Raw genomic sequence first — 20449 nt, 5'->3', positions numbered from 1 at the left:
GCTGGAGCTGCTGCTGCTGCTGCTGCTGCTGCTGCAGCAGGCGGACAGAACGGAGCGTCCCCTTTAATGAGAAGCTGTGCCGTTATTTACCGCAGGACAGCTGGGTGTTTGTGGTTCTGGAGACCAGAAGATCCACATCAAACATCAAACCTTTTGCTGCAGCTGCAAAGCAGAATGTAAAATGTTCTGGTTCCGGTCCGTTTCTGGGTTAACCCACCTGATCTTAATGCTGCAACAACAAACAAAATTTAATGGGAGAATTTGACACAGAGTAAAATGTTGAAACTGAAGGATGAACCAACCTGAGCGAGTGGCCAGGATTCGGCCAGTACACTTCAAAAACTCAAAAGTTTTGTCAAAAGCAGTTTCTAGAGCAAATTTATGAACCTATTCATTCATGAATCAGTTCAGTTGTGAATCTCTTCAGTTAGAAACCTGTTCATCCATGAATCAGTTCAGGCAGGGAACTTTGTGAACATTTTCAGTCAGGAATGTGTTCATTCATGGATCTGGTTAGTAAGGAATCAGTTCAGTCAGTAAACAGTTCAGTCAGGAATCTGTTCAGTCAGAAACTGACTCAACATTTGACGTCTGACTTCTCATGTAATGTTTATAATAAAATGAAAGCTAATTTTTCAGCTTTAGCTCACGGAATCTCAACATTTTGTTTGTTGCAGTTTTGAGTAAATACCTTTGAGGTTGTATGCACCAATTCTTTGAACATCGTCTCAGTTTAGCTTCTGGGAGTTTTTCTTTAGTCCTTCTGGGTAAAAGTCAGCAGCAGGAAGTCTGGCTTTTATCACTAAGCAGCCCTGAGATGATTTTACTTCCTTCCGGGTATTCTCAATTTAAATGTTTATTTTAAAAGCGTTATCTGGCCACAGTTTCCCCTTTCTTTAATATGTGGGTCTGTTTGTGGTGAAAAGAAGGGACGGCGCTTCCAGAATGTAGCGGCGCCGCGCCGGCGGGCGGGGCTTAGCCGCCAGCAGCCAATGGGAGGCCGGGGTGTCGCTGCGAAGCCCAGCTGATAGATGAGTCAAAGCGAGGGGAGCAGCCGAAAAGGTCTCACTTGTTGCTGAGCAGGAGCAGAGAGCGTCAGCTGACCGCGGAGCTCCGACCGCCTCGTCCCCATTCAGAGCCTGGAACCGAACCGGGAGTCCGCCTGCCAGCCCCGCCGCGCCGCCGCCCCACAGGTGAGGCGTTTTCACCGTTTACCAGGACATGTTCAGACACGAAACCCCTTTAAATGAGCGACGGAGGGATTTATTTTACATGTATTTCTAGAATACCAGCAGAGCTGAACGCTTCTGCTCTCCTGTTTTAACCATTTCAGTTTATTCGCTCATTTATTTACATTAACCAAACGGAGCCTTCAAAAAAAATCCAGTTTCACTTTTCCATGTTTCCTCGGTGAAACTGGTTACAGGGTCAATTCAAAGCGAGTTTTCCTCTGCCTGGCTGTTGATGAGGAGTCCTGTTTTATTGATTACTGAGTAAATGTAGTTGGACAAACTAACGGATTAATACCGATGGACTGGAGCGTGAGGCCAGCTGATGAGATGAGGGTCTGTGCAGGGCCGCGTTCAGTAGGATGCGGTTTGGTGCCCAACCCACACGGGTTTTTTTTTTTTATTTTACCCCAGATATGCTTCGACGTGAAACTTTGGCTTGATAACCTGTATTTATACTCCTTTAAATCCGGAAAAAAACAATATTTTCTGACCCTTTCGACACTGAAAAAAAAAACAAAAAAAAACACTTATCAACATGATATAAAAAACTATTGGTTGTTTTACTCACTGGACTTATACAACAACTGAAATCGGCTGATGATTTTTAAGCTAGGCGCACATAGCATGCTAAAGGGTTAACCCTTTAGCATGCTAGAGGATGTTTTGTTTACCACCACAATATTGGCAACTTATGATGGGATTTAAAATTTTTATTGTTGTTTCTCTAGAAATTTTAAAGGATAAATTCAGAAAATTTGGAAAAACTAGTTCTATGTTGACAAGGCCTTTACATGCGACATTTCTGCATAACAATAGCTATGTTTCCATCCAAATGACATGCAAATTTTAATAAACTGTTGCAAAAAAGTAAACTTTAAATTAAGCTTGTTTCCATCTTCTGGTTTGGTCTCTGAAAAATGTAGTTCCCCTGGACTAACCCTCTAGTGGATGCAAAGTTCACTACATCAGAACCTGTACTTGGTGCTTTGACTCTTTTTGAGAAAAGTCAAAAACACCTAAACTCTTTGTCAAAATTGAGGATGTTTCTCAAATCTTACCATTTTCTAAAGCTTCAAAAGGTGCTTTAAAAACGACAACAAAAGATGATCAGTTTAAAGTAATTTGCAGATGAAACCTTGTATGTTTTGGGCACCAAACTGGCTTCAGCCCAGGGCCCAGGTCCTCCTGAATCCGGCCCTGCTTGCATTATTTAAATAGAAAATGTGTTTGTACACCAGAAATGTGCGCTATTGCAAGCTGAAAGCCTGATGCGAAATTTCGTTTTAACCTTTATTAAGGTTAAAACGAAACTTTAGGAGCAGAAGTGAAACACTGATGTTGCAGAAGTGTTCTTTTGGATAAAAGTGCTGAGTTTTCATGTTTTCTGGTGACTCCCTCCATGACCGAGGGGTGCATAGTTCAGGAAAAAATCAATTTGGATTCGGCTTCTACCCAAAACAAAGCAGTTTTAAGCTTCACCTGCTTGTGTTTTGAGGTTATTTTGGTGTAGTCGCTCTGATCCGATCTGTGTCAGAGAGCAGGGATGTGGTGAAAGCCCATCCCGTTATGCTCTGTCAGCATTGTCTCTGTGCAGAAGCATGCTGAATGGCTTCTCTCACAGCTGACTGCACATATGAGCGCAAAAACAAAGCTTTCTGCATCCCAGAGAGCTGAATGTGGAGCCGTGGGCTCCATCACGCCTCGCTGTGGGTTTTTTCACCTGGAGACGACGGCAGCCCATGTAAACATCCAGCCTTCCGCTGCAGCTGCTGATCAGCCTGATTGTAGCGTTTTCATTACAAATACACGCAAATCTGTGTCTATTTTCTGCAGACGTCTAAAAAACAAGTAAGCAATTGCAGTGTTTCTATTTAATCAGAAGTTAAAATCACACGTAAATGAGCTATAAATCGCGATAAGTCATTAAAAAACATATGAATAATTCAGTTGATCAATTTCAAGGTAATCTGTGAACCAACCAATCAGAGCTTTGAGGCGGGTTATAGTGCTGTCAATCACAATCTGGTATGGTGCTGCTCAACCTCCTGATCCCTCTTGCTCTCTGCTAGCATAGCATGCCGTCAATGCTTAGCATAGCCACTGTTGATGGTAAAATTAATTGTTTTTTAAAATACAAGTTGTTTCTCCACCATTAGCACATTTTTCAGGGAGTACATCAGGGTGATTGACAGCGCTAAGCCCCTCCTCCTGGCTCTGATTGGTGGTCTGTGGTGCATTTCTTCAGGCAACAGCAGCTCAGGGAGGAGGTGTAGGAGATTGATCTTTTTATAGATTATCTGACTCGTATATCACGACATGGTGACAGTTTTAACAAATATGTCATTAAAAATAGTTACAAACTGCAGGTTTAATATAAACGCAGTTTGTCAGATGTGAGCCACTTGGCTCTGCCGTCCGTCCTGCAGCTTCTTCCTGCTCAGGGTTTTCCCCTCACAACTCCTCCTCTTGTCTGCAGCAGCGTCGCTCACGCTGCGTCTCGTCTTCCTGTGTTTGTGCCAAACGAGTCGAATGTTGTGGCTGGAAACAAAGCGCATCACTTCCTGTGTCCCGGAAGGTTTTTTTCCTAGAAAAGGCCATCAAAGCCGCAAATGATGCTCCTCATCCAGCCTGATGACGTGTGCTAAGTGTTTCCACAACCTGCTGCTGTAAACGTTTGAGCCGGAGCGAAAACCCTGCAGGAGGAAATGTCAGCATGCTGAAAGTGTCGGTTGTGTGAGAAATCAGTAAAACGTTGTGCAACTTCAGGACCAGATCCTGGTTTTCTGATCTGGAACATCCAGAACTTCAGCAGATTTAAAGGCTTAGAAATAAAACCGCTGCTTTTTTCTTTTTTTCTTTTTTTTTTTCTTTTGGCAAACGAACAACTCAGACCAATAATTAAGCCAAACTTCACAAAACATAAAAACAATTTGCATTTAAAATGAGAAAAATCTTCTTTGTTTGTTTTCTCCACAGAACTCCTCAAGTTGCAGTTTTACCTTCATCTGGTTCGAACTTAGTAAAACAAACTCATATTAAGCACCTTTTATGATCCAATTATCTTTTTTTTAATCAACAGATTAGTAAACATTATTTTTAGTGGCAGATGCTTCCTTTGCTCCAAATGATCATCGTTCGATAGAATAATTGATTACTAAGGTTGCAGCTCTGCTGGAAACGTTGTGAATCGTCACAGCAGAGGCTGATGCAGCACAACTTGCATGAAAAGCGTCTCGTTCCTGGCTGCGAATGGCTGATATCTGCAGGAAATCTGACATTTAGGACTCCACGCAGATCATGTTCCTTATTCTGAATTTGAGACGAGGGAAATGATTTTCTCCTCCAGTTTTCCTGCAGCTGAAACAAACTTGAGGCTAATTTTCTCATTTTGAATGTTTGATCAGTGGCTTTAATTCTGCAGCCTTCCTGGTTCTGACAGCAGCAGGCCTAATATCAGCGCTGACTAAGACGCGGCGCGCCCACGCAGGTCGCATCAGATGGAGGTGTTAGCGTATTCGTGCTGCGGTGGCGCCGGGCCCTCCCCGCCGCTGCTCTCAGGATGACTGGCATCCCTGTTGACATGAAAGCTCCCAACACACACACCGAAGGCGGCGAAAACACTCCCACACACCCACATTTTCACACACTGTGGCATTTGGTTTGATGCTGGCAGAGGTCTGGCGCTTCACAGGCCGTGTTTGTCTGGGAATGAAGGAGACGGGGGCAGAAAGCATCACCTCAGAAGCTCTGCATGTTTTCCAGATGAGTGTCGGTCAATATGGGCTCTGTTGAAACTGTAAACACTCTCAGGTGAGGGGTTTCACTTTGAGTCGGCTGAAAGGTTGCAGTGAGGCTGGGTTTCATGTTGAAGTGGAGAAGATGTCAAAGTTTTACTGCAGAAGCTCAGAGTAGTTCATAGGAATAATTTTGCATCCATTTAACTGAAATAAAAGGGGAAATTTATCAGGGTTGGTTTTCTCTGTGCTGCAGAAACATTTCAGGGGTGAAATCTGTTTTTTTATTTGTTGATTTTGAACGGATCCAGTGAGTGGCCTGATGAGGTGCAAAGGTCAGCAGTAAATGCTCAAACACAAAGAAAATGTTGATCTGGAAACAGTAGAGTTGAAAAATCTATTTTAATCATTTAAAATAAACCTGAAACGACGGATTGTTTGAAATATTTTTTTCCTATTGCAGATTGGATTTCTGATTTGAATAATTTTTTCTCATTTCTTTTGTAGAGAAATTACAAATGTCAAAATTAGGGCTGAAACAATTAATTTAAATAATAATCAATTAATCGATTAATTGTTAATTTTGAGTCTGATACCTCAGAGCGGTAATTAAGTCAAGATTGTACAAAAAATATATATTGTGCATTTAAAATGAAACGTCTTGGAGAAACACAAGACTGAATAAACATTTTAGCGGTGTGTGTGTGTGTGTGTGTGTGTGTGTGTGTGTGTGTGTGTGTGTGTGTGTGTGTGTGTGTGTGTGTGTGTGTGTGTGTGGTATTCGCACACTCATGTTCCCAAAGGTTATTATTGTGATATTTTTACCATGAAATGCTCTGTTTAGTGCGTTTCTGCTAAATCGTGCAGCAAGGCGAGTATAAACACGGTTAGCTTTACTTTGAAATCGATGCTGTTTTTAACCTGCCTCAGATAAAACACTATAAACATCACAGACCTTCAGATGTGGGACCAGCAGACCCTCCTGCCTCTCATCGGTGGAGAGTCAGGATGAGGTTTGTGGTTTGAGCTCAGTGACCGTTGAAGCTCAGACTTGCATGCTAGCAGGGTATTAAGGCATATTTGGTGGTTTTTAACTATTATAGCAGGAAGTTGTAAGCATTTTGTTGAATTAATGCATAAAACCTGCTTTTTTATTTTATGGTTTAAGTATGACATGAATCCAGTTTTGGTTGTGGTCAGGCATAAATTAAATGAATGAATGGAGCTCAATATAAAGTCCTAACGGGTAGAAATACCAACTTGTGTGTTTGGAGCGTTTCTGTGATATTCACCTGACTTCTGCAGACCGATGGACCTTATGGGACCGTAAACCCGTTCTGATCCGGCAGAACCTTTTTGTAGAGTTGGGGGAACAAAACAGTTGCCAATTTGAACGAAAGTCGATGAAAAGTCCTAATCTGGGTATAAATGTTGACCTGTGTGTTTTTGTACGTCTGTTCAGAGTTCTTGTGAAATGCCCTGAAACCTCCTGCTCTGGTTTTATGTTTTCAAGCTGCTGCTCCAGTTTTTCAGCTGCCCAGAAACAAGAGTCTCTGTTGAGACACCAGAAACCAACATGTCCTCTTTGGTCTTAGACTTTAGATTTAAAAATATCCTAAGAGGCCAGTTGATTCTCTGAATAACTCGGTGTGAAAATATTAAGTATGTCGGGGATTTTTCTCCATCTCTTCAGGAAGTTTCATGTCGGCGCCAGTCCAGTATTCATGGCCGAGCGGACGCATCTGTCTCGTCTGTGGACTCCTCCTCCTGGTCTCCTCGCCGCTCCTCTCTGCAGGTACTTTCTTCACACCTGCTGGGCAACCTTTGACCTTTTTATGGCTTGATTCTGACTCATTCTGATCGTGACTGAATGTGAAACTGTGTTTTTTTTCTACTGTCTTCTTGCTAAACGTGTTTGTGTTTTGGAGGTTTGAAACCTGCCGTCTGGTTTAACTTATTGTAAAAGTTTTTTTCCTCTGAACCTGGTTTATTCATAATTACATTGGTTTTAAACTATCATTTTAACACGTAGGAAGTTAAAATGTTTTTCTGACTCGCCTTGAGGCGATAACGTACGCGGTGATGTAACGGCTGGAAGTCCCGGCGAGGGAGCGAATGTTTTCTACGCCAACGTAGAAAACATAAGGAACTTTAAGGAACTTTTCACTTGCATGTAACATCACCGTGAAGCCGGAAAAAAAACTTCTTGTCCATCACCTTTTGACTGGTTTTCTTTATTTTGATTTAACAGTTGAAACTTTGAAATTTCTAGACCAAATACAGAAAGTAATTGTTAGTTATGCACAAAGAAATCAATAAATTTTTGAATATCTGTGATCGGCCAGATCCCATCAATCTTTTTCTCCCTCTGCAAAGGTTTAAAAAATCTGCCTCATTTGCTTTGCCCTGTTTGTTTGGCAACGATTCAATGATTTTGATTTAAAAACATGGAAATTGATTGTTATAAAAAATAAAGAAAATTGTTCAAAATTGGAATCGGCAGGTCAGGCATTTTAAAGATCAGAGATTGGCCAGAAAGCTCCAGAACCCGCTCACCTGTCTGTCGACCTGTTTCTGACCCTGCAGGCCGGCTGAACTGCTCTCACCCTCTGGTACCAGAACATGGAGGTTTCCGCTGCGACCCGTCTCCATGCCGCGGGTTTCCTCCCAAGACCGTCATCCAGATCTTCTGTGAGAACGGATACCACACGGGCAACAAGAAGCCCAGCTCCAGGTGTCACCGGGGGAGGTGGACCCCCATCCCGCCCTGCATCCCCATGAAAGGTACGAATTTATTCAGTAAAACGGAAGATAATCATGATGAATCTGAGGCCGATAGTCCAGTGGATTTGGTTCAATTGGGACCAAAATTGTTATATTTTTAGCTGCAGTTATTCTTTGTTGCTGCACTGAGTCAAACAAACCAAACTAATTTAAAAACCTGTTCCCCTCCTCACCTGTGGGGGCGCTGCACCAAGAACTGCTGAAGGAAACAACACAAAAACCTCTGAAGAAATGTAAACAAAAATGGAGAGGATTTCTCGTTTGTCTTTAGCAAAAGACCACGAGGAGCTAACGCTAGGTTAGCAGGGATTAAATTTTCAGATTACAGCGTCATAATGACGGCTTTTTATGCTGATGTGCATGGTGGGCGTAACTTGTCATTAATATTACTAGTTATGATGACATTTCCTAACAGCTAAAAATGTGATTAGGAAATATTCTTGGAAGACGGCAGCTGAAAAAACCCATCAAGATAAGGAGTCCGATCACTCAGCCCTGTGGTTCCCCACCCGTTTCTTGCTGATCTCCCTTCTGTTCGTGTTTTGGAAACTTCTCTGGAAGGATGACATGCAGTTTGCTGAACATGGAGATGTCGTAATGGTTGGAAGTGTGAAAAGTTTCTGCAGCTTCCAGTGAAAACGTCCAATTCAAACATTATGAAAGAATCTTTTGGATATTGTTTTCTTAATTCCTGTTCACGATCATTTCAATGAATGAATAAAAGGACTTCTGCTAAGTGAACTTTAAAAGCAGAAGAAAACAGGCTCTGAATAAAATGGGGAAGAGCCATTTCAGCTGACCAAGTCGAACATTTACACAAAACGCAGGAACCTTCATGCAGCTCCGACTCGATGCATATTTCACAGAAAAATTGGCAGGATTCTGTTTTGCAGTACGAGTTCTGGTGCAGAGGTTATTGGGCAACTCTAAACGTTTCCCGTAGCGCTGACCCAGTGCGGCGTTTCTCAGTTTATGATCTACTGACTCACGGTCGCTTCTGACCCAGATACTCTGAACAGCAGTTAGTCATTTTATGAGGCTTTGCTGTTTATTCCAACATTTAAAATTGGGGTTGCACAACTTCCCTTACTTGCTCACGTTCTCTCTGCTTCCCAAAATAAACAAAAAAAACTGTAGTTTCTTTGTCTGTGAAAATCAAGAGGATAACGTCTCTTGAATTTTATTAAAATTATTTTAATAGTTTTGCCGGATTTAGCCCTGAAAATCTCCCCGGTTTGCTCCTTTAGCAACACGCAGCAACTTTATCACCGTTATCTTTTGACCTATTTAGCAGATCCGCTCAGAGACTTTCTGACTCGCTGCAGAGGAACTAGAAGCTTCACTGTTCTCAAACTGTTCCAACTTCCTCTGTCGCCATTCAGTCGAACGCGAAGCAACAGGAAGTCAGAGCGCACAAAGAGGAAGCGGGCAAAGCCACTATAAATTAACCGAGATAGATTTCCTTCAAGCTTTCAGACCGATGGAAACCTGCAGAGAAAAAAAATGACATATTCCAGCTGATAAATGAGTCAAGTTAAATATTTTACAGAAATATAATGAAATGCATAAACAATTAAACAGAAGCTGCAAATTCCTGTTTCTGCAGTGGATGATGATGACTGGAGGTCCCTGAATGGCACATGACTGCTCTGTGTTGTAATAATCTGAGACATTAGTGGATTATTTGAACCAAATGGGCTCCAGTTTTACTATGAAGTAAAGGGATCCAAGCACTCAGCCTTGTGGAACCCCGTTTCCCTGTGTCCTTTGAAAACAGACATTACTGGCAACAAAACGCCACAAACAGCTGGAGTCTCTCAACAAGAACTACATTAATCCTTTAAAATCCTAACCTGTGTTTTTATATAATCTCCTTTAGTTTAGGATGTTTTGCTAGTTTTTATTTTTAAAGTTTTGTTCAGAAGAATTAAATTCAGAAATACTTTATTTACCCCAAATGTTTGTTACTCATATCTTCACAGTAAGTTGTGAACCTTTAGCAGCAGAGACGATATTCCACAGTAACGTGTCCTGGATGACACAATCGTTTGTTAGCAAACTCTGCTAATCCTCCTCCTTTGCTTTTGCTGCTCCTCTTCTGGAACAGATGGTTTGAACTTTCTTTCTCTCTGCATCCAGGATTCGTCCTTTTCAGCTCCTCGGGGGTTTGGGGTCGTAGTTCGGATATTATTTGAGCTTCTGAAATCAGCTGCTAATGGTTGTGAAAGCAATACCTTGTTGCCATGGTTACACATCATAACTGTCCAAATGTATAAAAAAAGACACATCAGAACCAGAGGGAATAATTGATTTACTCCTTTTTTCTTTCCGAGCTTCAACCGTTCAGTTTGTTTTGCAGAGTTTCTTCCACCTGTGATCGTTTTAATTTATTTTTTTTAACGTTTTTGCGTCTCTGCCCTCCTCCACAGACGGGCCCAGCATGAAGCCCGATGGCGACATGCCCAGCATGGCCACCACCGCGGTGGGCGTGTCCATCTTCCTGCTCACCACCACCGCCTGCCTGATCGTCAAGTCCCGCCTCTACCCCTGCCGATCGCACGGGTAAGAAGAACGCCAAGCAGCTGAAGCCAAATCTGATCCACAGAAACTGTTTTGAAATCCAAACTGGGTTGAATTGAATGATAATTGGATCTGAATATGGATTTGTGGTCCAGTAACTGAATCTATATAAATAAAATCATTTGGGCTACGTTCACACATCAGGCAAAATGACCAACTCTGACATTTTCATGTCGGTCTGAGCCGCCCACATCCGATCATTTCACCCAAAACAAAACTCATTTGTGCCACTTCCACACGGCCCAAGTCATTGTAGGAAACTGACGATAAGTGGAACTGAAAACTCATTTCCTAATTACCTTTAAATAACGTGAGGTTCCTCTTCCTGTCTCCCGCAGCCGCCGCTCCTCGGACCAGCTGGACCTGATGGTGGACGGCCTCTCCGTCTCTCTCCCGTCCTACGAAGAGGCGGTGTACGGCAGCTGGGGGCAGCGCATCCCTCCCTGCTCCGCCCCGGGACCGACCCAGCTCCTGCTGGCCCAGGAGGAACCCGGCTTCTGCCCGTCGCCTCCAGCCGGCCAGCCGGACGGCAGCCACCAGCCCCTGCTGTCCATCCAGAGCCCGGAGAACGCCCCTCCGCCCTACGAAGAGGTGCCATCGTCCCGATCCAGAGACCGGCTGAACGACGGGAACATCCGCCATCTATCGGACGATAAGGACACTTGATCGCCGAGGAGCTCCTGTGGAGACGCGATTGTGACAGCTGGTGATCTTCAGCGTTTCATCTGATGAACATGAAGGAGGAGCAGCTGATTCCTCCACCGCCTGCACTTTTCCTGATTGGCCGCAGCTGCACGGCATCAGAACGGAAATGATTTTTAGACGAAGCTGACTAAATCCGATCGGCCAGCCGTCGGCGCACAGAACACAGGACTCTGTACGTTGAGCTACATGAGTCAATAACATGCCTCTGTTATTAATCATAACACTTACACAGGTTCAAAAAATGCTGACTTGGAAAAAAATCCCCGCTGTTTGGCGCCCCCACCGCAGCGCCCAGTGCGTCGACGGAGCTGGCTGAGGACTGGAGCGTTTTTCTAAATGAAATGTTGATTGTATTGTGTGTGTGTTATGAATGTAAGGCTTGGGCTCAATGTTGTTTTCCTCCTGGCCGGTTTCTAAGCTGTTAAACATTAATTTATGTAAATGTTTTGGCGTGTTTTCAGTTCTGGAGACGTCGTTTTTCCCTCCCCTCAGTGATGGGGCTGTGTTACAGGAGCGTTTCCCGTTTCCATGGCGATCGACTCTACGCCATTCCTGTCTGGGACTTTTGCACATCTTCAGGTGCAATCAGACAGTGGTGCACAGATTTATTAAAGTAATTTAAGCGTTTTATTAATTGTACATAAAATAAATCGAGAGATGAGAAGAATCAAATGGGTTTCTGTTGTAATCAGTGGAGAGCAGAATGTAAATATCTATATTTTTAATATAACATTTAAATCTACTACCTAAGACTGATTTTCTTTAAATCAGACTAATGGACTTTTTTTGTTTTGCTTTTTATTTCTTAACCTGCAAAAAAAAATCTTTAAATGACCTGAAAGCTTCGGACACTTCCCTGTTTTTATTTCTGCAGGGATGCCTTCACAGACCTTGAATGTATTTAATGTTTGATTTTGTGTAGCTGTTAAAAGGATTGTAATACTTGCAGATGATTATTTGTACATTGTATTATTGCACAGAATTCTAATATAATAAATGTTTGAAGCGTTTATGTTGGTCTGATTTGTGACGTAATTAGTTTCAGCTGTGAAAGTTTTGATGGACGGAGACGCAGCGAGGCTGGTTCCTCTTTAATCACCAGGAAAGGTGAATAAATTAAATTTAAAAAGCTTAAATATAACATAATGAGTTTATTGGGAGTATTTGCCAGTCGAAAGGATTTTTCTCCTGCTGAAGGTTAGTCGAAACTCCGATGAGGTTTGCTTCGTGTCGCTGGTTTCTTATAGCATTTGCACCATTTCGGTTCGCTTTCGAGATTTTTAAAAAAGGATTTATTGCAGGAAATGTGACTGTTTCAGAATCCGACCACATCCAACAGTCAGAGGGAGCCGCAGCTCAGAGAATCAGATGTTTAATGGGGGAGTCGAGCTAACAGTTCCTCAAATCCGGACTTTTTTCACTTGGAAAGAGAAAATCTGGGTTTGAAAAGTAAAAATAGGTGGATTTCTGCTTTATTTTTATGTTGAGGTGTTGAAATTTCAAGTTACCAAAGTAATTGTTTCAGCAGAACAGCATATAGTGGACTAAGTGTGTGTGTTTTTTTTATTTGATTTATAAATGGTTCTAATAATATTTAAAGATAATATGAGTAAATCCAAAGATAAATAAAAAAAATTAAGACGAGAAAACATCCCAAAAGCACAGGGTTGTAAAATGTTAAATTATGACAGAAGTGTAATCGGTCTATTTTTCGCAATAACCAACACATGATGTCCCAATCAGAGGCGGAGCTAAAAATGTTCTCGAAAGTAGCATTACTTCAACATATTTACTGAAGTAAAATTAACTGTCCAAGAAATTAAGTCCGAGTAAAAAATATTGATGAACAGGACGAGTAACTGATCATAACACGCTTTAATCATTAAAATGCCAATAAGTTATGCGTACATATGAGCCGGGACTTAACAGTCAATTTCGATTAATATATAGATTTTAATGCGTTAAAAATTTTAACACCTACCGGAACCTTTGTATTCACGCATTTCTGGTAGTCCCGTAAATCTGACGTACAAATGCCATCCGCTAAATGTAACTCTTCTTATTGTGTTGTTGGTCACCTAGCACAACAAAAGATGTAAAACTCCTCACAATGTGATTGACTGCAGCCAAGTGGTCCGACAGGCTCCACCAGCGCTCCTCAGAATTCTTTTATTTCTTTTTTTTTTTTTTTTTTTTTTTACAACTGTTAACAAATTTTCAAAACTAAAACAAAACATTCTTATGCAATGAATCAATCAAAAATAACATCAACAGCAATAAACAGTAAAATAACAGACAACAGCTACATCAATTAACAGTCAAAACACTCAAACATTTTTATCAACAAATTCACTGTCTGAACCCACCTAGCACAACAAAAGATGTAAAACTCCTCACAATGTGATTGACTGCAGCCAAGTGGTCCGACAGGCTGAAAAATAAAAGACACAGTTAGCGCCGTGACTGAGTGGTCAGCCACGAACACCAACCGGCGCAGCTCCCACTCATAGGGTCACATTTTTCCAGCCCAACCACAAGAAAACTTTACAAATTATATTTATAAATGTTAAATATTCTTACAGTACCTTGTTAATAGTTGAACTAGAAAAATATGACCCTAAGTAAAAAAAGAAGTGAAGAGCTGCCTCTCTCGCACCTACCTCCACCAGCGCTCCTCAGAATTCTGGTGGAGGAAGCCGCGAGAGTGCCTGACGGACCCGTTGCATGCAGTCACTCATCACACCACTAGGTGGCTCCAAACAAAATCAAAAATACATACAACCATCACTATAATCATTTCGATCAAAACTCACACAGACACACGAGCTCTTCTCTCTGTTACACCCACCCCTGCTGAATTTTGACCAAAATGATTAAAGTGTATAATTATCACCATAATGGAAAATAAATGAATAAATAAATCACATGAATTGGCTGTCATGAATATACAAGGTCCAACTGAAGTAGTATCCTTTACAAAGGATGAAGTGGCAAGAAAATGGCGCCTTATTTCCTTGCCAGCTCCTGGAAGCAGGATGCAGCCTACATCCCACATAATCCATGCCCAAAACTAAAAGAGGTCAGTCCCTAACCCTGGAACTGTACCAACAATGGTAATATACACTACAAAAACAAAACAAAACTCAGGACAAGGAAAAGTCAGATTAGAAAATAATCTATTACTATAAATGTCTTTGCTGGAACATTTGAAACACTGAGTTAGAAACCCTGTCAAAAAGCTGACTAGCATCATCATTAGCAGCCATGTTGGTCATCACCTGGATCAGTCTATTGACAGGCTTGACTATTCTACCAACACGGGTTCTAACTGTGTAAGTAGTGTCAGGCTCAGTGTCAGTAACAGACTGAGCAACTAGTGAAGTGTGTGGACAAACACTCTGTTTGTCAACTGATGCATCTGAGGAATTATTGTCACAGTCCATCTCACTAGGGACCAATGGAGATCCCCCGTCTGCCTGTGCTGCAGAGACAACGTCTCCAACAAAGTCATTCACAGGGGTAACATCATGGGGCTTATCAGATAGGGAGCTGACCCATTCTTGTGTTCTGATTTTTGAATCATTTTCCTGAATAACTGATCCCAGGGCATCTGAAATAGTGTTAATGTCAGAGCTTTCAGGTGTGACGGCAGCAGAGTCGACAGGCTCACCGGATGCATCAACAGGCAAGAAGTTCACTAGCATCAAGAGGTTACGATGCACAACTCGAACTTGACCGGTGGTGGGGTGTTTTATTTGGTATGTGTGAGTTGTAGGGTTCATGTCCACAACGGTGTACACTGTAGACTCCCAGCGGTCAGCAGTTTTGCGTTTGCCTCTTTCACGCTTGTTTGATACTAAAACACGGTCGCCGACCCCAATAGATTTCCCTTTAGTATGGCGATTGTAGAGACCAGCCTGTCGATCTTGTTCCTTGTTAGCATGATTTTGAGCTATGGCCATTGCTTCTTGAAGATCTTTAGTCAGGGACAGTACATACTTGTCATATCCACCAATTTCAGGATCTTGGAGGATGTTCTTGAAAAGCACATCAACAGGGAGGCGTGGCACTCTCCCATACATCAGATAAAAAGGGGCATAGCCTGTGGTTTCATGGACTGTGCAGTTGTACATGAAGGTCAATGTCTGAAGTTGTTTTGGCCAATTCTGTTTTGCATCTGGTGCAAGTGCTCTTATCATGTTTCCCAGGGTTCTGTTGAAACGTTCCACGCTGCCATTACCCATTGGATGGTAGGGGGTCGTATGGGATTTTCTCACACCAGCAACTTTCAACAGTTCGCTTATGAGCTGACTTTCAAAGGATGGACCTTGGTCAGAATGGATTCTCTCAGGGAAACCATAGATGCAAAAGTACTTGTCCCAAAGCTGCTTTGCCACTTGTTTTGCAGATTGGTCACGGCAAGGAAAGGCCTGAGCGAGCCGTGTAAAATGGTCAGTTACAACCAGTACATCAATGGATCTGTTGTTAGAATCCTCCGCGGTCCAAAAGTCTATACACACAATCTCCAGTGGTGCAGATGTTTTTATACTCTCAAGAGGTGCTCGACCATCTGGATCAGGGGACTTTGCGACGACACATCTGGGACACTGACGGACATACTCTTTGACATCACGGTCAATATGGGGCCAGAAGAACCTCTGACGAGCAATAGCCAAACTTCTGAACTGCCCTTGATGACCAGCGTTGTCGTGAATCCCTTTGAGAACGTCAGACTTGAGGGAATCGGGGACCACGAACTGGTAGCGTCTCTTACGGGTAACTTGGTCTTTAGATAGTCTATAGAGGATGTCATTAGACACAGCAAACTTCTCCCAGTGTTTGAGGTACTTAATGACCATTGTTTGTTCATTCGATCTTTCTCTTCTTGAAGGACGACGGCCACGGTCAACATAATGTAACACTCTTGATAACACAGGATCGTTATGCTGTTTTTCTCTCAATACAGTTTCTGAAAACACAGGTTGATCATCTTGAGATGGGAGGATCAGTTGGGGCAGATGTTCAAGGGTGTCAACAGCTCGTACTCTAACAGCAGACTCCCATGCACTCTGTGTCTCAAGAAGAGCATGAACATCCTCTTTTGTGAAGGACTGAAATTTTGTGCTGTCAGGTGAGTGCAACATGTTGGAGTCCTGGTCTTTGGCATTTGACTGTCTGAAAGCCTCCTGTACTGAACCAGGTGAAACAGGGAGGGCCTCATTAAGTAGCTGGCTGTATGGGCTTTGCAACAGTCTCCTTCCCACAGCAGATTTGACGAAGGGATGGCGACTTAAGGCATCTGCCACCACATTTTTAGAGCCAGGAATATATTTAATATCAAAGACGTAAGAAGCCAGCTTTGCCACCCATCGCTGTTCACAGGCGTCCAGACGTGGCTTTGTGAGAATGTGGGTGAGTGGGTTGTTGTCTGTCCACACTGTAAATACATGCCCTTTTAGCCAGTGGCTAAATTTGTCGCACACCGACCATTTCAGTGCTAAAAACTCGAGACGGTGGGCTGGATATTTCTTTTGAGCACGTGTGAGAGACTTGCTAGCAAATGCTATTGGACGAGCCACACTTTCACCCTCCTGAACTTGTGAGAGGACTGCACCCAAACCATCTAGCGATGCATCAGTAGACAGGACAAATGGGCGGTTAAAGTCTGGGTGGGCCAGAATTACGGAGTTAACCAAAGCTGCTTTAAGCTCCATGAATGCAGAGAGATGCTCGTCTGTCCAATCAGCTGGAGTCAATTTGCGGAACTGGAGTTTTCGCTTGGTGAGTATCTTTGGTTTGCGTTTCTGTTTTGCACCAGCCAGTAGGTCAAACAATGGTCTGGCAATTGCAGAATAGTTTGGAATGAAATGTTGGTAGTAGTTGACCATGCCGAGAAATGATCGAATGCGGGAATGAGATGGAGTGATACCATCTGGCTCCATGAGATCTGTAGTGAGCATGTTGCTGATGGACTCTACTTTAGAAGGATCTGTAGAAACACCAGACTTGTCAATTATGTGACCAAGAAACTTCACAGATCTTCTCAGCAACCAGCATTTCTTTGGAGCCAGTTTGAGGTTATGGTAACGGAGACGACCAAACACCATCTCCAACCTCTCGAGAGCTACTTCCTCAGATGGTCCAAACACCAGCAAATCATCGAGGTAACATAGCAGGCTGAGAAAGTTCTGGTCACCGAATATTGAGGTCATCATCCTCATAAAACTGGCTGGGCTGTTGCACAGGCCTTGGGGAAGTCTGTTGTATTCATACAACCCCATGGGTGTCGTAAAGGCGGAGTATTTACGGTCATCTTCATGGAGTGGCATGTTGTAAAAGCCAGACGTGAGGTCCATTGTGCTGAAGAACATGTTTCCTCCCAAGGCAGCCAAGCAGTCAGCCTGATGTGGTAGGGGATGAGCATCCTTCAGGGTCCGTCTGTTGAGCCATCTGAAGTCTGTGCAAATCCGTAAGTCACCGTTCTTTTTCCAAACGAGAACAAGAGGTGAGGCAAATTCACTTGTCGATTTCCGTATAATTTCTTTCTCCTCCATCTCATTCAGGACTTGACGGAGCTTCTGATACTCAGCAGGAGGCACGCGGCGATAGGGCAGCCGAAACGGTCTCTCATCAGTGAGCCGGATCCTGTGTATAAATTCTTTTGCTTCTCCACAGTCTAAGTGGTGGCGGGAGAAGACATCCTCATAACTGATCACCAGATCTGCCAGCTTTCTCCGCCAATCATCTGACACATCACAAGACTGTAGGTCCAGATCCCCTAGACCAGCACTTCTCAGTTTTTCCTGTATATTGTCATTGTTTTCTATTGCAGAATCAACATTAGTGTGTTTGACAGAGGTGGTTTGATATGAGCATGTTACATCTTGTATATCTAGGTCCTCCATAGCAAGGCAGGTGTATATATCAGCCAGTCTAGCGTTCTTGCGTATGGTGACAGGACCACTGGAAGCATTTAAAATCTTGAGAGGGACTAACCCATCTCCCCAGAGCGGTATTACAGCTCTCGCCACCAAAATGCCACGGGGAGCAGAATGTGACGATGTGGGCTCAGACATCACAGTCAAACCAGGTGACAACTTTGTGCCCTTGGGAAGTTTGCCCCATACAAGATACTCAGTGCCAGCTTCCAGTGTAACAGCTGTGTTACATCTCACCGTGCCAACTTTGTCTGGGACATTCTCTCCAGACCAGCGGTCCAGGCCAGCAAGAAGGGAGAGGAACTCCTCGAGTTCTGGGAGACCTTTGCGAGGTGTGGAAACTGCTGCCCAGTAAGAGGAGTCTTTCTTTAATAGGTGTAACAGTCGCCTGATGACATTGGAGCCCAGAAGCAGATCAGTCTGTTGGTTTTTTACAACAAAGGTGGGGACTGACAACTGGCATCCATAGATCTCCATGTTCAGATCTACTATTGAAGTCGGTCTTACTCTGGAACCACCACATCCTACAAATACAATGTCAGTGGCCTCCTGGTGAGAGATTACAACACCGGCGTTAATCAGTGACTGTAGGGCTACGTCGCTCAATGAGCATGCCATTGAACCACTATCTAGCATGGCACCAAGAGTTAATTTGTCATTAACTTTGACATTTGTGTAGAATAAACTGTCACTTTTCTTGACTTTTTGTGTGTCTTGTATAATTATATTTCCAGACTCATTTAGTCTTTGAATATTTTGATACAGTTCAGCAGCATCAAATATGTGGGAGGAATCACTTTGACCCATGCGGCCTCCCTCCAGGCACAGGTCGCTTAGTTTCCCTGCACATTGTCTGTTGGGACAGCTCTGTTTGGGCAAGACCGCCTTGTGTGGTCAGGACTGAAACATGTGAAACAAAGGCGGTCTGAACGGCAGTGGGCTTCTGTCGTGTGCTTGTCATCATTGCATATGCGGCAATTTATAACAGGTCTGGCTCGACCCCATGTGCGCTTGTGACGAGCAGATGATACCTGGCCACCAACCTGAACTTTATCAAGTACCTGCCTGAGCATAGACATCATCTCTCCAAGCATGGCTCCTTCTTGTGGGAGACTGAGCTGCTGACTTTGTGGGACTGGAGCAAAAGGTTGGCACTGCACTTGTGAGAACTGGCAGTGCTGCTTTGCAGGTTGCAGGACAGGGAGGTAAGACTGTGGAAAAGGGGAATCTAATGTAGCGGCCAGCTGCTGGTTCTGTACCATCACAGGGGAACATGAATTTGGTGGCGCCTCAGAGGCAGGTTGTACATTGTAAGAGCACAAAACATTATTTGATCTTTGTGCACCACCAGGGACTTGGGATTCAATGTGTGTGTCATAGCAGAACAGTGGGGTTGCAGATGGTTTGTGGATTGGTGTTTTGATCCTGGACACACACTCTCTCTGGTGCTCATCTAGCCTCTCCTGGATGTCTTTTGAGGTCCATTCATGTATTTGCTTGTACTTAAATACTGAAGCCAGTTCTGAATCAGGGCAGTGTTTTACAAACATTTTAGCAATTTCACTGCTCATATCATCAGTTTGTTTTCCTTGACGCTTTAAACCTTCTTCAGCCATATCTGCAGCTTTGTTGAGCCGAATCCAATAGTCAAACGCATCCTCTTTTTGAAATGGCAGTGTGGAGTAGAAGTCTTGCAGCGGCAGGCAGGAGGATGTGTGACTGAAGTATTGTATCAGCATGTTATAAATCACATCTGGGGAGCATGTAGCATTTAAACCAGGGTTACTTTTAAGACCAATCTTAACCACATCTCTGGCTCTGCCCATTAGCCTCCCCATAATCTCCTCTGCTTGAGTGGAACTATCATAGTTCTGCCTTCTAAGGTAACCTCTCATCATTTCAACCCACTCAGTAACAGTATATTTGTCAGAGTTTTCACCTCTAAAAATTGGAGGTGCTGTTTCTGATGTTACGATGATGTTGCATTTTTGACTATCAAAGACAGAAGTGTCTTCAATATGGGCACCATCTTGTTTCAAACAGGAGGCATTTTGGGTTTCTTTTTCCCCAGCAACACCAGAAGAACACAGTTTATTTGCAATGGACTCTCCAATCTGTGAACCTAACTGATAAATCATGTCACTTAATAAGTGTAAGTCATGGCCAGTAGATGTAGAGTGGCTCGGGCCCCCAAACGACATCTGCCCTATAGGTGTCTCAGCTGGATAGAAAGCTAATCCCTGAGGCCTATTACTTGCAGGTAACATGGGTGAGGCACAAAAGTCTGACCCAACTGCCACACCTGACTGAAAAGTGAGACCCATTACACCTCTGCCTCTCCCAAAGGAGGGTTGACTGTTCACATTTTTAACATTTGGTTGGAATCTCTCTGCCATTTCAAAATGGAAGACTGAAAATAAAACAGACTCAAATAAAAAAAATCAGTCACTTATTGGCAATGAAGCCAATATTCTGC

The 20449-nt window shown here is 43.2% G+C and overlaps 1 protein-coding gene across 2 annotated transcripts; it reads left to right on the top strand.

Moving 5' to 3' along the window:
- The first annotated feature begins 1036 nt into the window (after nt 1-1036).
- On the top strand, nt 1037-12045 carry LOC106922811 (sushi domain-containing protein 6). Of its 2 annotated transcripts, none has more exons than XM_014995516.2 (5): nt 1037-1193; nt 6660-6761; nt 7553-7750; nt 10180-10312; nt 10669-12045. In XM_014995516.2, the coding sequence occupies exons 2-5, from the start codon at nt 6668-6670 to the stop codon at nt 10994-10996; spliced, it is 753 nt and encodes a 250-aa protein (XP_014851002.1). In that variant the 5' UTR covers nt 1037-1193; nt 6660-6667; the 3' UTR covers nt 10997-12045. The 2 variants fall into 2 exon arrangements, with proteins under 2 accessions (XP_014851002.1, XP_087867736.1); XM_088011610.1 differs by having other exon boundaries at nt 1042-1193; nt 6664-6761.
- Nucleotides 12046-20449: the final 8404 nt, after the last annotated feature.

Source organism: Poecilia mexicana, unplaced genomic scaffold (genome assembly GCF_051168715.1).
Source record: "Poecilia mexicana isolate PSO_F unplaced genomic scaffold, ASM5116871v1 scaffold_13, whole genome shotgun sequence".
NCBI lineage: Eukaryota > Metazoa > Chordata > Actinopteri > Cyprinodontiformes > Poeciliidae > Poecilia > Poecilia mexicana.
This window is presented reverse-complemented; position numbering and strand designations above follow the sequence as displayed.

Bases quoted from the DNA above. Each gene is read 5' to 3' on its own strand.
- LOC106922811 (XM_014995516.2), top strand. From the start codon at position 6,668: ATGTCGGCGCCAGTCCAGTATTCATGGCCGAGCGGACGCATCTGTCTC. The intron at 7,751-10,179 runs GTACGAATTTAT...CCTCCTCCACAG, and splicing joins GCCCTGCATCCCCATGAAAG to ACGGGCCCAGCATGAAGCCC. The intron at 10,313-10,668 runs GTAAGAAGAACG...TGTCTCCCGCAG, and splicing joins TACCCCTGCCGATCGCACGG to CCGCCGCTCCTCGGACCAGC.